Below are 23,142 nucleotides of genomic sequence, written 5' to 3'. Positions count from 1 at the left end.
CAGGGAGTTTTGTTGAGCGAACAGGTTGTTGTTGTGTTTGCAGTAGAGCTGTACCTGATCACAGGGCTGGTGCTCTGTGCCCATGAATAATCCACAGCAGTAAACAACTTTCTGTGTAATTCTGATTCCCTTCAACAGACAATCTTTCCTTTGAGCCTGAGCCAGAACTGGCATACACTCCAGCTTCCACCTTCCATCTGCTGGATTATCCCTATGCCCGCAGGATTTCCAGTGGATCAGAAGGTAAGCATTGTGGTGCATCACAATACTGCACTTCAGTCTCACCCTCCATAGAATAATGTAAATATTTAAAAGCCTTCTGGTTCAGGTATGAGTGTCTTCATGTAATAAAAGGAATCATAAAATGTAAATTCTCTTTTACTACCCTACATTTTTCCTCGTAGCTGAATTTTTCAGTATCCTTCTGAAGATACTCACTTTGTTCCTTGAGTAATGAAAGATATAATGCCTACCCATTTTATCCCAAACTTCCTTTAAGTGGGTCAACATACAACAAATTTACACAGTTATCAGAAGAGACTCATTGTAGGAGGAAATAAGGGGAGGATAGGGTGTGTTTTGAGACTGCCTGTATTGAATTTTTCACCATGTTATGTCCATATAAATTCTATAATCGTAATTAGATGTTTATATTCGTTAAAATACAGGAGGGTTGTAAAAAGTACAGCTGGCCTTCTGTTTTAGGCTAGCGTAGTAGTTTATTGTTCATTATCTGGGTAGGAACTGTTCCTCCAATATCATGTAATTTTTCTATTACAGTCAGTTCAGTTCTTGCCTGCTGTTTCTGGAATGTAATTAATTCTTTTCTGGAATTCTTACCTAGGTGGACAGAAGGAACCTTCTCTCCAAGGGCCCCTAAAGAGATTCTTGGGGTTTTTTTTTCTCTCTTTTTCATCTTTAAGAACATGGTCTTTAAATTAAGGTCCGATTTGGCAAAATCCTGTATTTGTATTAAAAAAGGAATGATTTATTGGTAGCTGGAAATGCCTTACTCCATGCATGCCCATGGAAATAGGAGATTTACTAGCATGCATGGCTTTTAATTCCTGATAGGAAGGAGAGGGGCCATTTCAACCAACTAGAGGATAAATGTCTGGGTGCTGAAAGTTCCAGAAGTATCTCCACAGGAAAGGCACAGATGTTTTTCTTTTTCTGATCCTGTTTAGTTGCTACAAAGTAAGTTGTCTCCAAGTGGAATTGACAGTAATATTAGAGAATTATTAGATTTAAATTAAATGTGATGAAGGAGCCTGTGCCATGTGCATTAACTAACAGGTGCATCAGTCAGGTGGGTCTTTCCACACCAGACTTGAGCTCAAAATTGGCCGTAACATTGGCCAGTAGCTTACTGGGAAAGGAAAGCTGTGACTACACTCATCTGCATCAGAGCTGGAAGGCAGATGCTTTTAAAGAATACAGTCACTTGTGTTTGAGTAATTGGATGAAGAAGGTGGAGAGAGCAGCTGCATTTTGGTCCCAGGGAAATGGGAGTCTGGTACACACAACTTATTCAGCCTGATTGTGATTCTAAAACCATCCCCCTGAAGTCAGTTGAAAGATTTTTAAAGAAGGGCCCTGTCTCTAGGAAGAAAGTCTTCAATAAAGAATGCACATTTCTCTTTTCCCACATGTACCTGCACGACCAGGAAAGAAGTGACTGGGGGGGGGGGGCATATGTTTGCATGTAGGTAGTGAGTTTGAAGGGTCATCTTTTAACTTGTTTCTGTGAAAGTGAAATTTGAATTTCTCAAGTCAATTTGTCAGGACTACCTGGGCTTACTAAAGAATGCATGTTTTTTAGATAGCTTTATTCGGAGACGCAACAGGAGACCACCTGATGAGGCCTTCCTGGCTTCCTCCAGCATGTTTGAAGCTGATCCAGTGGGCAGTGAAGGTAGGAGTTCAGATGAGTGGTTCAGTCTTTGACAGGATCTTGTACAAGGATGGTGTGGTCGATACTGTTCTTAGTTTATCACCAGAAGTGCCTGCACAGTCTTTCTGTGGTTATGGGGACAACTTGGTTTCGTGTTGTCACCAGTGATTAATATTTTATGCTCTCCTGACACGCTCAGATCCCATGACAAATGAAGCACAGCGCAGTATGAGTGGGAATTGTAGCTCTTTATTAGAATTTGTTTGACCAGCTAATTGATTGTTTTCAGCTGCTGTTTGGAATTAGGATCAAATTTCAGCTATGGGAAAACAGCCTTGTTATCAAGTAATGCAGTTCTGTCTCTTGCATAGGTAGTGCTAAGTTTGGGCACTAACATCAACTAAAATTATGAAATAAATAAAACAAAAGTTTAGTTTTCAAGTCAATATGTAGCATCATAGAAGTGTAACTATCAGACAGTGATGAAGCAATAGACCAGAATCTTGAAATTTGTCAGTATTTTATTTTCCTTTCTATTGCAGCTCTTTGTGTGAACATTATGGTACTACTGGCTTCCATCTGTATTAGAGTACTGATGGAGCTGAAGATACTCTGGACAATATTATTAAGTCTCAGAACTTGCCACACCTTGGTAGCAGTGAAAATGGGGGATGCTGTTATAATAATTTCAGGTTGTGTATAAAAATTACTGTATTAGTATCCCAAAATTTTGTTTTTTCGTGGTTTTGATGCAGAGAAAGATTTAATTGGGAGCCTTGCAAATATGTCCACCAGTGAAAGGATTAAGGCAATCCAGAAGATGCCAGGGACCATGAAACAAAAGAGAGAGATCAGGTAAAAATAGAAGTTTATCCATTTAGTTTTACCAGCATTATACTTCTAGCAACATCTAGGTCTCAAGTATGAGGGACTAGCAACATCAAGTATGGGGATTTGCCATCTGCTCAGATTTGTTTTGTCACTTTATGACTAAGAACTTTTTAATGCACTTTCTAAAAGTTAACATCTCACAGGGGAAATGATTTAAAAATGGAGATGAGAAGAATCTCTATGGTAATATAAAACAGAATATCAAGATCTTGAGATTTTGGTTATGAATGATGACTTCAGATCTCTTTTCAAAGGAAAACTTGGATGCTGGCCATGGAAAATAGAGAAGAGACCGCATAGTCTCAACCATCCTTTTGTCTCCTCACAGAATATATTTAAATTTTGTTCCCAGTGTGAGTTAGTGAAGGGGTTCAAACATGCTGTCATAGCATGGACAAGAGCCATGGCATCAGCTGATATAAAAAGAACCAGCAAGAACATCTCTGTGTTTTGTTAATTCTGTTCACGTGCACATGTGTGAAACTTCTTTTGCAGTATCTTTGGCTTCCTGTTTCAATTACAACTCACACTGTAATGCTTGTCACCCCCTTCCCTTCTCTTCCACAGAAATAAAGTTCTTAAAGAAATAACAGAAAAGTCAAGGCGCCGTGGTACTCAACCTTCCTGCTGCACACAGTGTCTGCAGGAAACAGCAGTGGTAAGTGTCAGAAACTTCTGGTAGTCACAGCAGAACAAATCACTTTAGCTGCAATGTTATCCCTGTCTCCAGAGGAATCTGGTGTCTTGCTCCATGGTACTGACCACAGAACCAGTTAATTGCTGCAGTGGTCGTTATGGAAGGGCTTGGGAGCACCGGCTGAGCATCTTATGGTGCGTGGAGTGGGGCAGATCTGTTTGTAACATCAAAATGAAACTGTAAAAAATGAGAGGCTTTATTATGTGAAATTGCATCCTGTTTGCTTGCTGAGGTTCACCTCTCTCCTCTTTTGCACTTCAGTCGTTTCGGCGATTTGGAAACACCATTTCAGAATATTTTGACCTGCTGTGGGTGTGGCACAAGGCTCTGAAGATCATTGGTGCTGAGTTTGGAACAAGTGTTCTTTCTTATTTTATTTTCTTGAAGTGGCTGCTAAATTTTAACATCTTCTCATTCCTCATAAACTTCAGCTTCATCACAATTCCTCAGTTTCTTGCAGCAGAACCAAATAACCTTTCATTCACGGGTCTGGAGCTGCTCACTGGAGCTGTAAGTATTGAAATTTTATGGAAATGTAAATTCAATCACACCTGTGATTTCACAGTAGAGAATGGGACAGCTCCCACTTCTGATTTGGCTTCAGATGATGATACTTTCCACCACACAGAAGTGATAGCAAACATTCTGAGTGATGTCCTTGTCTTTCCAGGGTTATTTTCAACAAACAGTACTCTACTATGGCTTTTACACCAATGCTACAATCAGTAAAATAAAGAATGGTCCATCTTACAACATGCAGCTGGCCTATATTTTCACTGTTGGAATACATTTTGTCATCTGTTTTCTTATCTTGTTGTTCAGGTAAACTAACTGTGAATTCTTATTTCTCTTATATTAAGAGGAAAAAACCCAAACAACAAAACCTCCACCTTGTCAGCAGTTACAAGTAATAATTACCTGAGTGTGCTTCTGCAAGTCCTTATTTCCAGGTATAAAGTAGAAATCTCTGCTGAAAAGACAGTCTCCAGAAATCAAACCTTTATTAGAGAAATTAAAAATAACTGCAAAATAGTAAAGGACATGCAGAGAATCCCACTTGAAACCAAAGTAACCCTTTGTAAGCTGTTGCTCCTAATATAGTCACTTACTGATGATGGCCTTCCAGAGGTAAAGATTGTCAGCAGCTACTGGGGGAAGGAAATGTGAAAGATTTTTTTCTTACATTAAAGTTTATTTTCCACGTTCTCTTATGTGACATACTCTTCTACAGGTCCAGTAGCCTTGGGACAGGATGGAAAAACTGACAAATCTCCCTTATCTCCCTTCTTACCCTGCTGTACAGACCTGATGTATTTCCCATGATGCGTCTCACAAATTCAATTTTCATTGCAGCATGGCAAACTCCTTCAGCAGGAACTTTGTTAACCCTCAGGTGTACTCTGTGAATGCCAGCAAACTGCTCTGCACTTGGGACTTCAACATAACTAATGAAAAAGCTGTGAAGCTGAAACAAAAGAATCTCAGCACACAAATAAAGGTACAGGACACAGGTGGTACAAAGCTAACCTGCATGAGTCATTCTGCCAGAGACTGATTTGTGTGTGCACTTAGAAACCTCTGGCAGAGTGACACAAACCTGCTAGTCCTGTGCCTAAGAGAATTAAGTCTTCCTGTTAAGTTTCATTTGGTTCAAGCTCCTGGAGTTGTCTTAGCTGCTTGTTTTCCTTTTCTCTTTAAGCTACATATAAATATTTGTATGCATCTAAATGAATCTCTGTGACTATTAAATATTTGCCAAACAGGACATTTCTGCTGGTTTTTTCCTTCCTGCAATTTAACCGTTTTGTAGACAAAAGGCAGGCTGGTAATGTTAATCTGTGAAACACAACTTTTAGGATAGGAATATGGAGTTGTCCAGTAAATGTTCCTATGATATTACGCTGTCCATCTAGAGAAATAATCTTTTCCATTCAGTTTCTCAAGGAGTTACTTGAAACAAGTGTTGCCTTATGCTGCTGACTAAGAAATTCTTTATTGGGAATTGTTTCCTTGCAGGAACACCTCACTGAAGTGAACAGAGAAGTTGTAAATTTTTCTGTGGCACAGAGAATTGCTCGTATGGGTGTTCATCTTCTTTCCTGGTTTGCTTCCCTGGGAACAGCAGTAGCTGCTTGTGCTGGTGTTTATTTCCTCTCCATCAATAACCTCGAGGTAAGGACGGATTTTGCATTTTTCCACATATGTGTCTTACACTGAGCACTGCTGTTCACTGCAAAGGACCACAGGGAAGCAGAGCTGTTGTTCCTGCCAGTGCAGACACAAATTCTGCTGGGCCTAAAACGCTGGTTTACAAAGGCCTTGCACCACTGGGGACTGTGGCAAGAGCGTGGGACCTGAGGGGTCTGAGCAAATCTGCCCCCTCACTCCAGAAGCTGCTTGCCTGGGCCCATGATCAGCTTAAGGACAGTGCAGCTGGTGACCTGGGAAAAAGTAGCAAGAAGAAGCCTCAACGAGACCTGCCTCTTCTTTCCTGGGAGCTGCATTTGAGCTGGGGCTCCCACCCTCAGGGCCACATAACATGGGAGAAGGGGAGAAGGTCACTGTGCTGCTGGTCATGGGCCCATCAAACATGATAGTCTCTAACCTGAGACCATACAGGGAGGTGTGCCAGGTGCCCTCCCTGTGAACACACCTTGAGGCAACATTTTGGTTAAGGCTCTAAATTGGGGTTATTTGACTGTGGGTTTTTTTTTTCCTCTCTAAGCTGTTTATGAAAGGGCATCAAAGTGACCTAGAGAGCCAAGCTGCCATGTTGGTGCTACCTCTGGTTACAACTCTCCTCAACACATTCACCCCATTCTTCTACTCCTGGCTTGGACACATGGAGAGGTTTCAGACTCCAGGACAGCAGATATATGTCACTATTGCCAGGTATTTGTTGCTGCCACCTCTTAGTGCTTTTTGCCTGAAGTTGTCTGACTCTTTGATACCAAGCTGTGTCTGGATGGTGTGGTGGGCAGTAGGGAGCTATGGAAGAGAACTCATCTTCTCCAAAGGCTTCTGTGCACTTGTTTCTTCATGATTTGTTTGTCTTCTATAAGCCTTCTGGAGTGTTACATCTCTGCATGAGGATGGGGAATGGCTTCCCTCTCAGGTGCACCGTGACACTGGGCTTAGTTTTGTTTGTAGCATCCCTAGATGGCCCTTGGACTTGTTGGCCCCTTGCCAGGAAAGGAAGGGAGGACTGAGGTCATCTCACTTAAAAACAGATGCCTGGATTTAACACTGCATAACCTCTGGTGTCCCTCAGACCTTCCTCCCCTGGGGAGCCCACACCCCAGCCTGTTTAGCAGAGCCTTGTGCCAGGGTTGTCATGCCCAGCTCCCCTCCTGCCAGGACAATAGAACAATAGCACACCTGAGCTCCCAGGAGAGCTCCTGTTGGTCCTGGCAGGTTATAAAGTGTAACCAATGGTCATCTTGTCATCATTCCCTCCAGTGAGCTTATGGACCAGCTGTTGGTGCAGTCACTGTTACTTTTTCTTTATAGAAATATCATCCTGAAAATCTCAATTGTTGGAATACTGTGCTACTACTGGCTTAACGTTGTGTCTGCCTCAGAGTCACAGGTAAAGTTCCAAAAATACAAATCTTTCACTTACAGTGCCAGTTTAGGAAGCACCTTGATAAGATACTGGCTTCAGCAAAGAGAAGTACATGTGGTGTCTTGAAAAGCTGAGTTTGCCACCCTTATATTTTTTGTTAGCAAGTCTGGAGGAATGAACCGTAGGAAAAAATGAATGACCCAGCTCAGTTCTCAGCTGGTTGGCAGCACTGTTCAGTGAGAAGTCAGCTATGATTAGTCAGGCTGTTAGCATATATTTGATCAAGATTTCAGATCTTTGATCAAGTTTCAGCATTTGGAAACAACTTTAGAATTGTATGATTTTTGACTTCTAGGTATGTTTGTTGTTTTTTTTTTCTTTCTTTCTTCTTAAAGTGCTGGGAAACTCTGGTTGGCCAGGATATCTATCGTCTTGTCCTAGTTGACTTCATATTTTGTTTGCTTGGCTCTTTCTTTGGAGAGTTTTTACGAAGGTGAGTACAGCTTTTCTAATCTTGTTTTTATTCGTTACCCAAAGACATGATCTGTTTTTCTCCAATGGGAGAAAAGTCCACTGAAGCTTGGCTGTGGCACCACTGAAGCTTCCTTGATTGTCTCTGCTGGGCAGTCTCTGTATAGATGCCTTGTATAGATATCACAGCTCCTCCTGAGTAGGAGGTCAGTGTCCGTAGCATTCTGCTCTCCCAGTGTGTCCCTTTTCCCTTTGGAGATGGAAACACGTGAGGGGAGGAAGCCACATTGTACTCTCAGGGGTCTCCTGAATGTGGGGTGACAAAGAATCAAGTACCTAAAGCAGAAAACCATGTTATCTCCACGGGCACACTGCTGCCTTTCCTTGGTATGATTCCCTATAATTTTTCCCCCTCTTAGTTATGTCACTACATAGTGTCCATAAGTTTAAAATCTGATTTTAGTCAGATTTAGGGGTGTAGTAGGACTCAAGTGTAGAGGTCTGCATGGTAAGTGAGAAATATTTTGGACTGAATGGGAATACAGCTCGACATGGAAGGAAAAAGTCATTTACTTCTGACATCTGCTGTGTGAACCTTCCTATTGCCAAACATTACTTAGGGCTTAGGCAGTAGAGTATTTAAGTGCTTGCCAGCTCTGCAGAGCATGCAGGTTCCTGATCCTATTTACGTAGGAGATCCATTGTTTGCTCTTTGCCCATGGTATGAACAGGACTGGTTTACAAGGCAAGACTTTATTTTGTATTAATTTCACAAAAAGTTAACAATGTTGAGAAGCCTTTGAAGATTTCTCCTCCGCAGCTCTTGCTTTAATCTTCCTGTCCTTGTGTTCAGATAGGAAGCCACCTCCCAGCAAAAGGCCACAGAACCAAAACTGCAGTGTCAGCTCTGATAAATGGCCTCCCCTAAGCTGGCCAAAAGCACCTGACTTAGGGCTGAGAAAGGTTAAAAGTACAATTGCCAGTATTTAATTGTATGTGTTCGGAGTAACCTGAAAACCCAGCCCTGAAATGCTGTTGTGATGCAGTTGATAAGGTGGTGCCAAGGTGTGTATTCAAGGCAAGATGAAATAGTTACCAAAATTCTTATTGTTCTTGCTACAACAAGCAGAAACTGAACCTCCCCATCTCAGGAAAAATGAGGTGATAGAAAGGAATTATTGGCCCTTAGTAGGAGTCTTCTTAGTACTTGCTTACCTGTGTATGTCTCAGTTATTTGCAACCTCTGTAAGTTTGAAATAGGATATACTTCACGTGTATGTGAAGAGTATCAGTCTACAAGACTTGTTTTCTGATTGAGGCTGGAAATTCCCAGGACTCAGGACCTGAAAATCTGTTAGAGTTTTGTACCGAGGCAACTTGACATTTCAGCTGCTTAAGCACAAACACACTTGTGCTTAAAGTAAATAACAAATAGTTACGTTAGTAGAAATATTTACTGATACAGTAACAAAGCCTTGTTTGTTGTCTTTTTTGGTTGCATGAAAAATATCCTAGGTCTTATTTCAACCCTGCTGTGCATTATGGGAATTTGCTTTTGCCAGATTCCGACTCATTTTTTACGTGATGTCTAATGAACGAGCTGTGGCTGCTTTGCATGACGTTCATGCAGCCCCTAAATAATTTGTCATTGATGCTCGTATTCAGGAGGTCTTTTGCAGAGATTTCTACAGAGGGCTTTATCCCTTAGCAAATGCTATTGTGCTGTAGCTTTTGGTTTTCCCCCCTCCAGAATTATTGGAACTACAATCTGTGTGAGCCTGGGGCAGCCAGAATTTGATATCGGGCGAAATGTTTTAGATTTGATCTACGCACAGACCTTGACCTGGTAAGTGTTACATTTACAGACAGAACTTCATTTGCACTTAAAAATGCCCTGGAACATTCTTAGTCTGACATTTCTGGGTGCTTCCCATCATGGGGGATAAGTTCCTGAGAAGTGACCTATTAAGTACCTTTGGTAAGGACTGCAGCTTGCCGGTTTTATTTATAATTCTGTGGGTAATAACTTCAGTCAGTAGTTTATCCAGTGGCCACCTGGTCTGGGAGAAACCCGATAGGTTCTTGCAGGAATACCCTGGAATTTTGTTTACTTCCTCACTGGAATGATGTTCATGTTGAAATAGTCTCAGTATTAAACCCTGGAAAAAGTGCCTGATTTCTAAGAATGAGTATGTTCCTCCAATTATCTTTGCATTGATAACCATGTTTGAAGTTGCGTATTTTCCAAGGTGGGCTTACTGTTACAGGATCAAGGTTAACATAATCACATTTCCAAATAATCCAACACTATCTGTATATGAAGTTACTGTGATTTTTTTTTTTTTTTTTTGCTCTCATTGCATGGAGAGTCGTGTAGTGAATAGTGAAAATGTTTTCTCTATAAATCCCTTCTTGTAGGATCGGTATCCTCTTCTCACCTCTGCTGCCTGGTATCCAGATTATCGCATTTTCTATAGTATTTTATGTGAAAAAGGTAACAAACTTCGTATGTATTCATAATAACCTTGCACAGCTTGAAATCTGGGCAGAATTTATTGTGTTAAAGTGCTGCTTTTGGTTGAGGCTGTGGGTGTTTTGCATTTAGGGGAGCAGTTTGGTTGATTTGGGTTTGGAGGGTGGGATTTGCTTTAAAGGAAGACTAGTTAGATGCACGCCCTTGAATTACAAATCTGTTAAATCTGAGAGGGGAAAAAGGTGTGGAAGGGTTATAGGAGGAGTTAAGAGCCCGGTTGGAAATTTCAGTGGGATTGACTTAAACTGAGTTGAAGTGGCAGGTAACACCATTCCAAGAGTACCTTCATCTCTTTTAAGGTCAGTCTGATGAGGAACTGCCAACCTCCTCGCAAAGTCTGGAGAACTGCTCAAATGACAACATCCTTCCTTTTCCTGCTGTTCTGCCCTTCCTTCCTTGGAGTCCTGTCTGTCATTGGAGTCACTGTCTGGAGGTATGGAAGATCACTGGTGCCCAAGCCTGCTAAATTATGCTGTGTGACCTGATACCAGGCAGAGGAACCTGCATTTCTCCATAGGAAAAGCTACATTAATTGCTGATGGAAGGTTTCAGATGTTCAGGAGATGTCCTATATTCTAAAAACAAGAGATGCTCGGTGAGCTTGGGAGAATGTAGCTGAGTAGCTTGTCCCTCAAGAAAGTGGGATGAGAAACAAAGTTGCGTTGAAGTTTGGGGTTCCTAGTTAAATGTAGCATCAAACTCCTTCTCTTAAAAGTTTCTGTGACTGAGTCCTAGTTCCTGGACTTATGTATGTTATAGGCCATACTGGGTCTGCAGCCGAGAAACACCTGAAAAAAAGTCAATTGAGGTCAACTTCTGGATTGTTTATGAACTTCAGAGGCTCTTTTTGCAGGCAGTGCTGACCTCTGTAATAATGCATCTCAGTGTTACCAGTATTTTAAAGCTGATTTGGTTTTGTGCATGTTGCTCTGGCCACATTAAGGAGGGGCAGCCTTTTTCTTGACAATTGGCAGCAATGTGATTTCACGCAACTGCATCGTCTGGGGTGGGCATTTGGTGGCTGGAGAGGCATCCGAGTTAAAAATGAACCACAGATCATGGAAGCACCCTGAGAGCCCAAAGAGAGCACAAGGCTAGAGCAAACTGATGAGCATCTTGATGTACAAAAATCACTGTGAAGCTTTAAGTAGCTGTTTTTCCACACTTTCAGGTTAAAACCTTCAGAAGGATGTGGTCCTTTCAGAGGTTTGTCTTCTATGTATGCTGCAGTGTCTGAGTGGATACACACTCTGGACAATTACACTGCCTCAAAATGGGTTGTGTGGATCTATCACAACTTAATTACAAGTGAACTTTTCTTCTTCATCCTCTCTGGAATTGTACTGTAAGTACCTGCTGATGAAAAGCACCGGCAAAGGGCCTGAAATGGAAAAACATGGCAATGACATAGCCCTTCTTTATAAAAAAAATAAATGGCAAAGTGCATTTTAAAGCATCAGAAATAGTTAATATGTTGGAAATTCATGTATTTGAAGTACATAAAGAAGTTATAAAACCTATTCCTATTATGTTAGAAGGCCAAAGCTCTTTACATACCAACTTCAAGCTAACCCTGTGTGAAGTTAGGGGAGTTTTGGAAATCTCTTATTTGAGCCTCCTATTTTTGGGCTTCTTTTTTTTTTCCTTTCCCTCTTTGGGCTGGGAGGGTGTGGTGGTTGGATAAGAGCATTAGTTTGCTGTTTGTTACATGAAATGCACCTTGTATTGCTGACTTATTTAATTGTACCTCTCATATTTAATTCAAGTCCTTAAATTTTTGGGTCTTTTTCAAGAGAATGTAAGCAATTTCATGTGTTTGCCATTCCTTGTGTAATTGTACACATCTATTTTATATATGTGTGTGTGTGTGTGTGTGTGCAGAGATGGGTGCATGTATGTCTTTCAATGGATTAAAATAAACAGGATAATTTTCTGTTTAGACAATGACTAGGAGGAAATGCTCATATGTTGGACTTTTTTGTTTTGTTTAGAATTATTACTTATCTTTACTGGCAAATAATACAAGGAAGAAAGACCATGACCAAATTCTTACGTAAGCAAATTAGTAATGTAAGTTTGACCTTCAGCTATATCTTTTTTTATAATTTGGCTTCTTTGTTGATTGTGTCATCCAGCTTTGTGGAGCTGTAACCTGTAAGGGAGGGTGGGAGACCTTCCTCATGGGAGCTGCAGAGAAATTCAACTCACAGAGTTGTTGCAGAAGAATTGTGTCTTCCAGATGTGCTGCTGCAGCTCCCTCTGTAGACGGATTATTTTAGGAGAAAAGGAGTTATTCTGATCAGTGGTTACTTACAGGCCTTGAGCCTCTCAGGAATGATTAGTCCATTCCAGCTAATGATCTAATATGTCTTGACCACAGGCAGGAAAAGATAAGATGTTTTTACTCAAAAAACTACGGGCACTGGAGAGGGCAAAGCGAAAGCCATCTGCACTGAGAGGACAAGGCCAGCAGGTCAATCTGCCTGTTCAGGTACTGCTGTTTAATTACGGGCTTGGTCTGATTCTCTGGGGCTTCTCCAGCCCTGCAAAGAGGCTGCCCTGTAGGGATATGTCTGTATTTAAAATTTCATGCAAACTGATTGATTACTAGTTAACTCTAGACAGCAAAAGGATACTCTGAAAGTTCCCTAACTATTTGTTCCAGGCCGGAATTCAACCCGGGAAGGAGGTAGAAAAGTCCTTACCCTCACCAGACATAATTTATGACTATGAAACTGCAAGAAAACATTTTTAAAGTGTACACTTTTGATCACAAAGGGTTCAAGCCACACTTGAACCTTGCCTGGGCTGAGAATGAGGCTGCCTGCCTCCCCTGACTCGGGATTTCCTTAGGGTTTTATAGTTTGTGGTTTTTTCAACTGAGGTAAAGCTGAGTGCTTTCATCCCATTTTAAACCCCATTTTAAATCCCATACAACATGGATAGACATCTGATTTAAACTTAAAATTTATTTTTTAAGGCAGTCCTGTCCACTGAGCAACCAAATTAGTGTAAAAATGTGCACATGTAGGTGCTGTCTACTGTTTTGATTTGTGTTGAGTAAAAACTCCTTGACCTACATACTGGTAGAGTAAAAGTTTTTGGTAGGTTCCCCTCCTTCCTCCCAAAAAACCAAATCCCCCTGTATGACCAGCCATCATTAAAGTGATAATATAAATAAAAATAAATAAACAGTTGATATTGGTTTATTGTTAAATATAAATATGTGTGTGATAATATAAGTAAATATTGGCTGTAAAAAGGGGAGCTGAAATTGAATGGGCATTTTCTGTGTGCTGGGGATTTTCAACCAACCAGTGGCCGTGTCCAGGGTCACAAGTGGGACTCCTGAGAGGAGGGCTTGGTAGCCTATGAAATGTGGATATTCTTGTAGTTGTTAAGGTCAGATTTCAAAGGAGATGCCAGAATAATCTCATTGTGGATCTAGTAGAAAGGCCAACTCCCTAAAGCAAGGGTGTGAGCACTGCTGGCCATACAGTTGTGACTGGAAGCCAGAATACAGACTGCTAATGCCAAAAACTCTCTTTCAGAGAAGCTCCTCTCCATACCACCCATCCAGGCAACCTGCCCAGCAAGTGCCAGGCTACCCAGGAGAGGCATTTGACGGGAACCAAAACACATCCTACTCAGAGGTGAGATGGTCTAAAGAGGGAAACCTGCTGGATTTCCTTATATAGAATCTGGGGTGTGATACAGGTGTATGTGGAGCAAAGAGGTCATCCTGTGTGCATGGAAATAACCTTAATTTGAGCAGGTATAAAAGTCTCATCAGAATAGCTGTTGGAACACTCCTAATCACCTGCTTAAGACCTGGAGAGTGTGGCTTTGTTAGAGGTGACTGGTATCTTTTTAAACAGAAGATAACAGGCACATGAGGGCAATCATGACCAAAACCTGCTTGTGAATTTTGTTTTCAGGATCCCTATTCTTCTGGGATCTCGAGTGGCACTGACCTCCCATTAGGTAAGCAACAAAGATGAAACACAGGAAGCTCTTGGAAGTTCAGCTCAGTAAGAATGTTTGTTGTACAGACACAGCGTGTAACAGCTGGATGTCAGGGGCACAGCTTTTAGCACCTTGTATAAAGAGAAAACAAAAGGACTGGGTTTCTGAGGTGAACATTTTTTATAGGATGTGTTTATTGGTAGCTTGTTCTGGTGCTGATGGTGACTTCTGAAGACTGTGTACCAGAGAGGGGAATTTCCTTGGGTAAATGAGCCATTTTCTATTATGGGAGCACCCACAGACAAGAACATTAAATCCCTTCAGAGATAGACTTCACATCTTGGTGTGATCTCAGAAGGGGTTAATAATGAGTAGAGTCCCTAGGATATCATCATGTCCAGAATAAAAAAAGCTTTGGGATCTTGGTGGCAGTTTGAACTATTCCCAGTTTACACAGTCACGTCACTTCATTCCAAATACTTGGCAGATGAGACCCTTAAATAGCACGGGGCTTTATGATGGGGGTGGTGGTTATACCATGACAGCACAGTTAACGTTGCCTCTGTGGTGACAGGTTGGGAGCCAGCCCAGCCCAGCAGCAGTGGCGTGTCCGAGGCCGTGGCACTCGCCCTGCGCGCCAGAGAAGCGGCTCAGTGGGACGACTACGATGATGAGGGAGATTTTCATCCCTGAGCAGGCACAGTCGGAACCACTGACTGGTGTTCTGCAGAAAGCAACAGACTTTTGCACTAATAACTGAAAGAAACACTCAAACATTTTTTTTTGCCTCTAAATGGGACAAAAAAATAGAACAAAATGCATCCCAACTGCAGTTTGTTACGACAGGGAATATCCTGCGGGATGGGTTTGTTTTGCAGCAGTGATACCACTTGTTGTTGACTGAATATAAGGAAACTTGTGCCTAATTGTAAATAAAAGTTATGGTTTAAAAGTATTTTTGTATCAGTTATATCGTTTAAACTGCTTTTATCTGATCTAAACCAAACCTAAAGTATTGGTTAAATAAACATAGAAGGAAATTAAAGTGCACTTGTTTTTAATGACTCAGACATTGTAATGGCTGTGAAATAATTTGTGTGAAACAGGTTAAACTTCCATTCCATTTTCACCTTTCTGTGCCACTTTTACAGTCTATTAGAGTCATTCAAAAGCAGCTTTAATGTTAAAAGCTTTCGGAACTCTTAAGAGTGACTACTTATCAGAATTCTCATCTGTGTAAAACCACTGCTTGTAAACTAAAATTTTTCACATCTTTTCCCATAAAGGATTGATTGGAAGTAACAAAATAGAGATTTATTTCTTTACCATGCATGACTGAGACACAATGCAGCTTCTTTTTATTCAGAGTCACAACTTCACTATCATAATTTGGTTTGGTTTGTTTAGCCCATTTTCTACTACTGTCTGGTTTATTCCTCCCTCATTGCTTTGGACATAAAAATGCTTTAGGAAAAAGGGACATCTTTTCCTCTTGCTTGTAATTCAGGCTAAAGACAACCCAAAACCTGCCACCAAAGACACAGAAAAAAGGACAAACTTCTCACACAATACAAGACCAGAGATTCCATTTTTCGGTCTCCCTGTGTGTTAAGCTGTGGAGTCTGGCTGTGAGTATTGGATATAGGCCTGGTGTTTGCACTGAGGATGTGACTCAGCAGTGCCAGCAACTCCAGCAGCAACTAAAACTGGACCTTTGGAGCAAGGGCCATTTGCCAAGAAGTCGTTTGCCCTTCAGTGGCCACATGGGGAGCTCCTGTCGGGCTCAGCAGTAACAGTAGAGGCTACAGCACTCACTGAAGTGGCTGGACAGAAGCTGGACATAATGTACACATGCTAGAGGATGGGCAGCAGAAGGCTGAGATTGTTGCTTCTGCAGTGCAGGGTGGATGACTGACATGAATTGAAGAGGTCCTTGTCTTCCTGACAAGGAAAACCACCTCCTTTGTGCTTCTTTGTGCGTGTATGCAACTTGAGATACAAACAGAAAATCCATCACTCCTGGCAGAACGTAGCATGAAGCTCCACTAATTTTGCCATTTTACATCAAAGCACTGCTGCATGGCTGAAAAAGAATACCCTTCCCCAGAGCTCTCAGATACTTGTTTATTGTAACTGCAGACTCTTTGGAGTTCAAGTTATATCTGGATTACAGTTTCCATAACCCTTTGAGTGCCCTTCAATCATGCAAACAATAAGCAAACTAAAAAGGACATGTCAGCTCCATTTGTTCTGCCTCTTACCAGCACTCCATATGTACCTTTCTTTTAGAAATAAATACATTCATGTGCTGTGTCATTAGAAGAAACAGTTTCCTATCCTCCCTTAGCTCTTTTGCAAAGTCTAGAAGATAAGAAGCTACACAAGTTTTATTTGTTAGTTCTCATAGGCTTCCCATTCCACGTGGAAAGTTGGCTTTTTCTTCCTTGTCAGGATGCAGCACCTTTCCATGCAGGGGAGGGAAATGCACTCACCCTCTGTTTTGGAACCATTACTTTAAGGTTCTGTTTTAAGAACAGTAATGTAGATGTTTTAAAGACTCCACGAATCAACCTCAAATTATTAACAGTTTTAGATTGTGCTGTTAAAATTACTAAAATCAAGGTATGACTTTAAATTTTGGCAACAAAAATTGCTAATAGGAATTTATAACCAGAATTTAAACACAGTAAAGGAACAGTCAGAGAATTATAAAGCCACTTGCACAGACAAGGTTTGGCCCAGTTTGCTTGTCAAATCTTATTTTTTTCACATCACAGCAATTCCCTCAGGCTGTGGGTGGCTCTGTCCAGTGCCCAGAAGGGTTTTCTGCATTTGAGGTTTGACCACGGGCAGAATAAAACTGCTGCCCTGCCTTTTCCCAGAACCATTGTTACGGTGTTCCATTGGCACTGCTGGATGCCCGGTGGATGGTGAATGGACAGGCTGGGGAGGGAGTGCGGGGTGGGTCAGTAGTGAGCGTCACAGTCCTCCACCAGGCTGTCGGTGATGTAGCTGCACTCGAGGACGTTTTCATAGTAGCTTTTCTCTGCAAACGTGTTCACTGTCCAGGGAACCACTTGAATTCCTTTGGAAGACCAGTGACTCACATAGTCCCTGCAAGGGATGAAGACACTCTAAGAGGAAGCTGACACTACCACAGAGAGAAGGCAGACAGTGCTGAATCTACTGCTGGGTTTTAGTCTTGCATCATCATGGCACCAAGAATGACAGCAGGTCCTCTTGTGCAACATCATCTTTTTGTGCTTTGTTATTGTAAACAGGCAAAAGCAACAGTTTTCCTCTTTGAGAGTAAACTTAGAATCTAACATAAGATAAAAATTCAGATTGAAAAGATAGAGGCTTAAAATAATAAAATATCATGGAGTAAGGAAACTATCAAAACAACCTTACCCAACACTAAATGGAACATTTTGATAAGCACATACTGAGTTAACTCCTCCCCGAATCCTAATAGAATGGTAATATCTCCTGGTGTATGAGCAAGCTTTAACACTTACTGAGAAACAAAATTTTTCTGTATGAGGAAAGCTGAAATCCCACACAGTCGCCACAAGAAACTGTGTAGGCTCCAATCCATAATGATGTCCATCCCCACATGCAAGTAATGTTTCCAGAAGGAATTGAAACGGCGTGTGCCATCTCCTAAGTAACTCAGATGCCAGGGACGGTGTGTAAGTGCTGTCAGAACATTTCTGTCGGCTCGTCTCATCTGCAAGACCAAGGAGAAAAGACTGGAATTCATCCACAAGCCCAGCTGCAGTAAATACAATTTTTGAGATACAAAGTGATAGTTTGAGTTTGCAGCTCTACCAGAATCATTCTCCCCTTCCCCTCCAGGTCCTTTTGTAACTATTTTGGAAAACTGTTTATGAGATTTTATTGTTGTTTTTTTTTTAAAAAAAACCATACTGAGTAAGCACCTGCTCTTATGTTAAAAAAATTCCATAGCAGTCAAGCAATGTATATGCTGGAATAAAATACCAAGTAAGTAGCAGTGGAAATGACAGTTAGGAAACAGTTTTAAGAATAGTCTATGTTTACCTCAAAATAAGAGGTATATTTAGCAGGTGTCTTGCACACAGATACCTGGCCATACACCAGGTGTAACGGCAACACACTTTTTCCTGCATTGCTTTCAGAATGGAGGGACTTATAGTGGATTCACACGTGCATTTAATGAGTAGACTGATCTAATAAAATTATGCATTATGCTTCATTTACTTTTAAAAGTCTTGGCAATTTTAACAACCCCAAAGTAACGTGGAACTGGGAGTTGTATCCCATACTGAAATTACCAGGCAGGACTAAAAAAACCCAAAATAAACTTTTAGGAGACGTCACCTTATAAACAACATCTGGCATGAAGGAACAGACTATGCTGCAGTTATACAGCTGTGGAAATTCCAGGTAGAGTTGTTTCAGGGCATCAACTGCCTACAATTAGAGACACACACAGATGTCATGTTTATACATTCATTCATATCTACACTGCAGAGTCATTCTAGAACAACGCCCTTTACAAACACTTTCCAGTTTTGTGTAGCAAGATTGAAATAGAAAGGGGGAAAAGAAAAATAGCATCTTGCTTATAGCAGTAACACAGAAATGACATTTTGTTTTTTGCAACAGAAGCCCTTTTTATGATTCTGTTTACAAGAAGAAGCAGCATTCTCAGTGTTTGAAGATAGTGTGGGTATAATTCTGAAGTACTACTCAGGGTTTAGCTCAAGAGGAAAATGAATGTATTCCCATATTTTGCTATGCTAAAGAAAAAAAATGTTCTAATTTGCATAAAATGTTAATGACTGATCATCTGTATCTACCTTCAGTAATGCAAATTATAGATCCCTTGTTGGAGGCTGAGGATGAGGTTCTGGCTCCCTCCAGCACAGGTAGGAAACTCAGTTTGCTTTGTTTCACTGTGGTGCTGTGAGCTGAAGGCAACACACACACACCTCGTGCTAATTTTAAGTTGCATTTTCCCAGAACAATTTTGGATGACACAAACAGCAGGCCCAGTCCCACTCTTATTATAGAAGGGTCTGTACCAGACAGATCAGTTTGAGACCAACACAACAGCAGGTTAGAAACCCACAGAAGGTGTGAGGGAAGGTGTCTCGTGAGCGGTACCTGATCTGCATGGCCTTTGACGTCGAAGTAGATTGCCAGGTTGTGACGCATTGCCTCCACAACACCTTCTCTCAGAGTTGGCACCTTTTCACCTGGGAATTTATTCCTGTAGAAATGGAGAACTCACTGGAATGCAGTCGAGATACACATGCACATACGCACATGAGGTCACAGTGAGACTACCTAAAAATCTGTCTAGCTACTTTTCAATAGTATAAACACAATGCTTAGAATCCCCAAGGCACAATCAGTCAAGAAATATAAGCAAATAAAATTAATTTTTGAAGCAATTCCTTGAGCCAATTTTGACATATCACGAAGCTCCCTGCACCTTTAGTGCCCTGCAGTCAATTTAGAACAAGCTTTTGTAGAGATTGACCTGTTTCACATTAGATGCCTGGGAATTTTGTCCTTGAAAGCCAGTTATCTTGACTCTTCTTCACTGTTCCTATTGTAACAATGGGTAAGAAGATACAGTCTCACATGCTTCTATAATCAAAGTAACATATGGGACAAAGTTTTACATTGACAAAAATTTTCATCAGCGACAGATCAAATCAGTAATTCTGTTTCTCAAGAATGGTATTTTTCACTGTTCAAAGAGCAATTTCAGAATAGCAATAGTTCATTTACCGTAGCTTGTGTTTGGCAGATGGATTAAGCTTCCTAATTTCATCAAAAGTCAAGTCACACAGTCTTCCAGACCCATCAGTTGTCCTTTCCACTGTATCATCGTGCATTAGAATGGCAACACCATCTGCAGTAAATTCAACATCCACCTCAACACCCGTTGCTCCATTCTCAGCTGCCTTAAAAAAAAAAATTAAAAACCACATACACAAGAGACAGCTTTATATCTATGATATTTGTACAGCTTTAATTAGCTTGTGTTCTGGTAAAAAATGTAATAATGTTCTTTTCAGTAAGCTTCATCTACAGAACAAAGCAGGTCTTATCCAAGCCATTGTGAGAGCATTCACAGATCAGTGGAGAGCATATAATCTATTTTAGAGATAAAACCATAGTGATAATGTCTCAGTATTGGGACTGGGAATGTTTCAGGATAAAAATGTGGAAAAGAATCCTGCTCACTCCTGATGTAATAACCCCAGAGTCCTTATGTTATTTTCTAAAAGAGAAGGGAAGCAAATGCCTACAGTTTACAAAATCTACAGGATAACAGCAAACGCTGTTTCCTAAGTTACATGTGTGCACTAAGTAGTAGATGCATGAGGCAAATCCCTGCTCCTCTCTGAGGAATGAGCAGCCAGGCTGCCTTAGAACATTTCATATATCCTGCTCCTGCCCTGGCTCTTTCCCAGGAACTCCTCAGGAAAACACTCGAGTGAAGTGCAATCAAGACCAATTGTTCTGAAGGCGAAACGCCCTCCTGGGAAAAAGGACAATGCACCAGAAAGACAAATGCCAGGTAAGCACTAGAGGTAACCCTACAGGTGTCTGACATGTAAGGATTGTGCAACTTCAGAATGTACCAGAACAAAGAGCCCTCCCTCACCCAAAGGTAACAGACCATCAGAGCAACATCATCTCACCCCCACAGACAAACTGCTAAACACGATTTCAAATGATTCCCAGGAACACTGTGACCCCTGGCTGTGCCTTGATATCTTGCAGATGGGGCAGCAGTAAGTCATGGCAGGACGACACACAGTGAAGTTCTCTCAGTGTCAGATTTTCCCATAACTGTGGCTTCTCATTACAGATCTTCGAGATTTAAAAAGCACAGCCTGTTACCCAGTTGCTGTCCTCTCTCTGTGTGCTGTTGCTACATCAGCAAAAGACAGTATTTCAAATCTGCTTCACTGCTGAAATATCCATCAGCACCAAGGCTATAACAGCTCCCCCGGGACTCAGATCTTATCTGAATCCCCTTGGGGATGAAGGGCCGACCAGCCTCCGATCAGCTTCCTGCTAATGTCGGAAGGACATCTGGAAATTCTGAGGATGAGGGAGGCTTGGCACCTGCACGCATCATCGAACACTACCCACCAGATCGAATCGCTGCCCGCCCGTTTCACCGCTCACCCACCAGGCCATGTGGGCTCCGCGAGGCCCCGCGGACCGTTTGGCAGCTTCGCCTCGCAACTCCCCCCGCCCCGCCCGGCCCAGGCCCTGCCCGCCCCCCGGGCCCCGCTGACCTTTCTGATGGCGCCCAGCGTGTTCTCGGGCGCGTCGTGGGCGCCGCCGCGGTGCGCGACGCGGGCGGCGGAGCCGCGGGGCTGCAGGACGCGCTGGGCGCTCCGGGGCTCCGGCGGCTCCAGCGACAAGAGGTGCAGCGCCAGGTACAGCCCGGCCGGCAGCAGGCACGCCAGCGCCGGGCTGCGGCTCAGCGCCAGCACCACCACCAGCAGCACCGTCAGGGAGCTCAGCAGGCCATCCCCGTAGCACAGCATGGCCGGGCCGGGGCCGGGGCCGGGGCCGGGGCCGGGATCAGGTCGGGATCGGGGCCGGACCCGCGGCCGCCGCCGCCCCCCAGGACGGCAACGCCGCCGTGCCCTGTGCCAGCCAATCAGCACTCGGCCGGCAGCGCCCGCAGCCAATCAGCGCCCGCAGCGCCCGCCCGCCCGCGCTGGGGGCGGAGCTCGGGTAACCCCTCAGGGACGGGCCCGGCGGCGCTGCCGGGAAACGAGCGGGGTTTGCCGTGAAAAGGGGGGAAAAGGGTGTTAATGGGAGGAAAGTATCGTTGTTCAGAGAGTCGCACTGCAGGTGTGTGTCTGGGGAGTGCTGAGGGCTTTCACAGCTATGCTAGCTAATTAGAAACATAGCATCAATAGCGATTATTTTCCACTTAGTTGCTGTGGGTTTATATACAACGTTATGTATTGTATATCTTATAAAGCTGGCTGTCCACTCGTGCCTGCCCACAGGCCTGACCCACAGCCCGGGAGCCACCGGAGGAGCAGGCAGTGCCCTCCTGCCCGGACAGAGGCTGGACAGGAAAGGCCACTTTTACCACCTGACACAAGCGTAAACAGCTGGAAAGAATCCAGAGGGAAGAGAAGCAAGGCAGGAAAACAATGACGTGAAGGCTGTGGAAACTGGGTTTCTGTAGTCTAGGAGCAGAATAGCAAAGCTGAGGAAATAGCTTGCATTAGGGTTATATTAACCTAAATGAGGACTCTGACCCTTTTCCTGGTGTGTGTGTCTGTGGGGGAGAATCCAAAGCAACTGACTTTGTAGCGAGGAACTCTTGCTGACCAGAGGTGGAACAGGCACCAGGCAATCTTCTAAACTGGATTTCTTTTTTTTTTTTTTTTTTTTCAATAGCTGAGGTGAATATTTGTCATATACTATCCTAGCTGGTTCTGAGCATCTCAGATATTCTCCTCTGTTTATGGTTTTGTGCTTCTGCTAGGTGTTCCTGAAGAAAAATCAGAGAGATATATGCATACACATAACAAATAATGGAGTGTCTATGATCATCTCGCTTCATGAGGACCAGCGCGGTCAAGTCAGATATGGGGATGCACTTTCTGAGCCGTTTCCAATAGCTAATGGTGTGAAGCAAGGCTGCGTTCTCGCTCCAACCTTATTCACGATCTTCTTCAGCACGATGCTCCAAAGGGCCACGGCAGACCTCGATTTTGAAAACGGTGTCTACATTCGATATCGTACCAATGGGAGCCTTCTCAACCTAAGGCGACTGAAGGCCCACACTAAGACCTTAAATCATCTTGTCCGTGAGCTGCTTTACGCTGATGATGCCGCTCTCGTCGCCCACACAGAAGTAGCTCTGCAGGGTTTAACATCCTGCTTTGCAGAGGCTGCTGAGCTTTTTGGTCTGGAAGTCAGCTTGAAGAAGACAGAAGTTTTATATCAGCCTGCACCTCAGGAAGTCTTCCATCATCCCCATATCACCATTGGTGAAACAGCACTCAAATCAGTCCAACAGTTTAATTACCTGGGAAGCATCATCTCCTCAGACGGTAAGATTGATGCAGAAATAGACAACA

At 42.6% G+C, this 23,142-nt stretch overlaps 2 protein-coding genes across 4 annotated transcripts in view; one reads left to right on the top strand and one right to left on the bottom strand.

Moving 5' to 3' along the window:
* Positions 1-14,898, top strand: part of TMC5 (transmembrane channel like 5) — a 32,977-nt gene extending 18,079 nt beyond the window's left edge. For all 3 annotated transcript variants that reach the window (XM_027885427.1, XM_027885428.1, XM_027885429.1), the window contains 20 exons: positions 139-243; positions 1,823-1,915; positions 2,650-2,749; positions 3,353-3,443; positions 3,744-3,992; positions 4,153-4,304; positions 4,836-4,980; positions 5,499-5,654; positions 6,208-6,374; positions 6,993-7,071; positions 7,443-7,540; positions 9,269-9,364; positions 9,937-10,012; positions 10,351-10,484; positions 11,223-11,396; positions 12,043-12,121; positions 12,432-12,524; positions 13,603-13,704; positions 13,990-14,035; positions 14,592-14,898. In XM_027885427.1, the coding sequence (XP_027741228.1) occupies positions 139-243; positions 1,823-1,915; positions 2,650-2,749; positions 3,353-3,443; positions 3,744-3,992; positions 4,153-4,304; positions 4,836-4,980; positions 5,499-5,654; positions 6,208-6,374; positions 6,993-7,071; positions 7,443-7,540; positions 9,269-9,364; positions 9,937-10,012; positions 10,351-10,484; positions 11,223-11,396; positions 12,043-12,121; positions 12,432-12,524; positions 13,603-13,704; positions 13,990-14,035; positions 14,592-14,710 (2,354 nt within the window). In that variant the 3' untranslated portion in view covers positions 14,711-14,898. The remainder of the gene's footprint in view (positions 1-138; positions 244-1,822; positions 1,916-2,649; positions 2,750-3,352; positions 3,444-3,743; positions 3,993-4,152; positions 4,305-4,835; positions 4,981-5,498; positions 5,655-6,207; positions 6,375-6,992; positions 7,072-7,442; positions 7,541-9,268; positions 9,365-9,936; positions 10,013-10,350; positions 10,485-11,222; positions 11,397-12,042; positions 12,122-12,431; positions 12,525-13,602; positions 13,705-13,989; positions 14,036-14,591) is intronic.
* Positions 14,899-15,588: 690 nt separating this feature from the next.
* GDE1 (glycerophosphodiester phosphodiesterase 1) overlaps positions 15,589-23,142 on the bottom strand; it is a 9,909-nt gene continuing 2,355 nt past the window's right edge. Inside the window, exons 2-7 of the mRNA XM_027885412.1 lie at positions 21,328-21,685; positions 19,802-19,977; positions 19,169-19,274; positions 18,380-18,472; positions 17,536-17,747; positions 15,589-17,131 (exon numbers count right to left, since the gene is read on the bottom strand). Coding sequence (XP_027741213.1) covers positions 16,984-17,131; positions 17,536-17,747; positions 18,380-18,472; positions 19,169-19,274; positions 19,802-19,977; positions 21,328-21,685 — 1,093 coding nt within the window. The 3' untranslated portion in view covers positions 15,589-16,983. The remainder of the gene's footprint in view (positions 17,132-17,535; positions 17,748-18,379; positions 18,473-19,168; positions 19,275-19,801; positions 19,978-21,327; positions 21,686-23,142) is intronic.

The sequence above is a fragment of the Empidonax traillii genome, unplaced genomic scaffold, assembly GCF_003031625.1.
Source record: "Empidonax traillii isolate 1590-97213 ecotype Southwest subspecies unplaced genomic scaffold, ASM303162v1 scaffold166:size2381449, whole genome shotgun sequence".
In the NCBI taxonomy this organism is placed as follows: Eukaryota; Metazoa; Chordata; class Aves; order Passeriformes; family Tyrannidae; genus Empidonax; species Empidonax traillii.
This window is presented reverse-complemented; position numbering and strand designations above follow the sequence as displayed.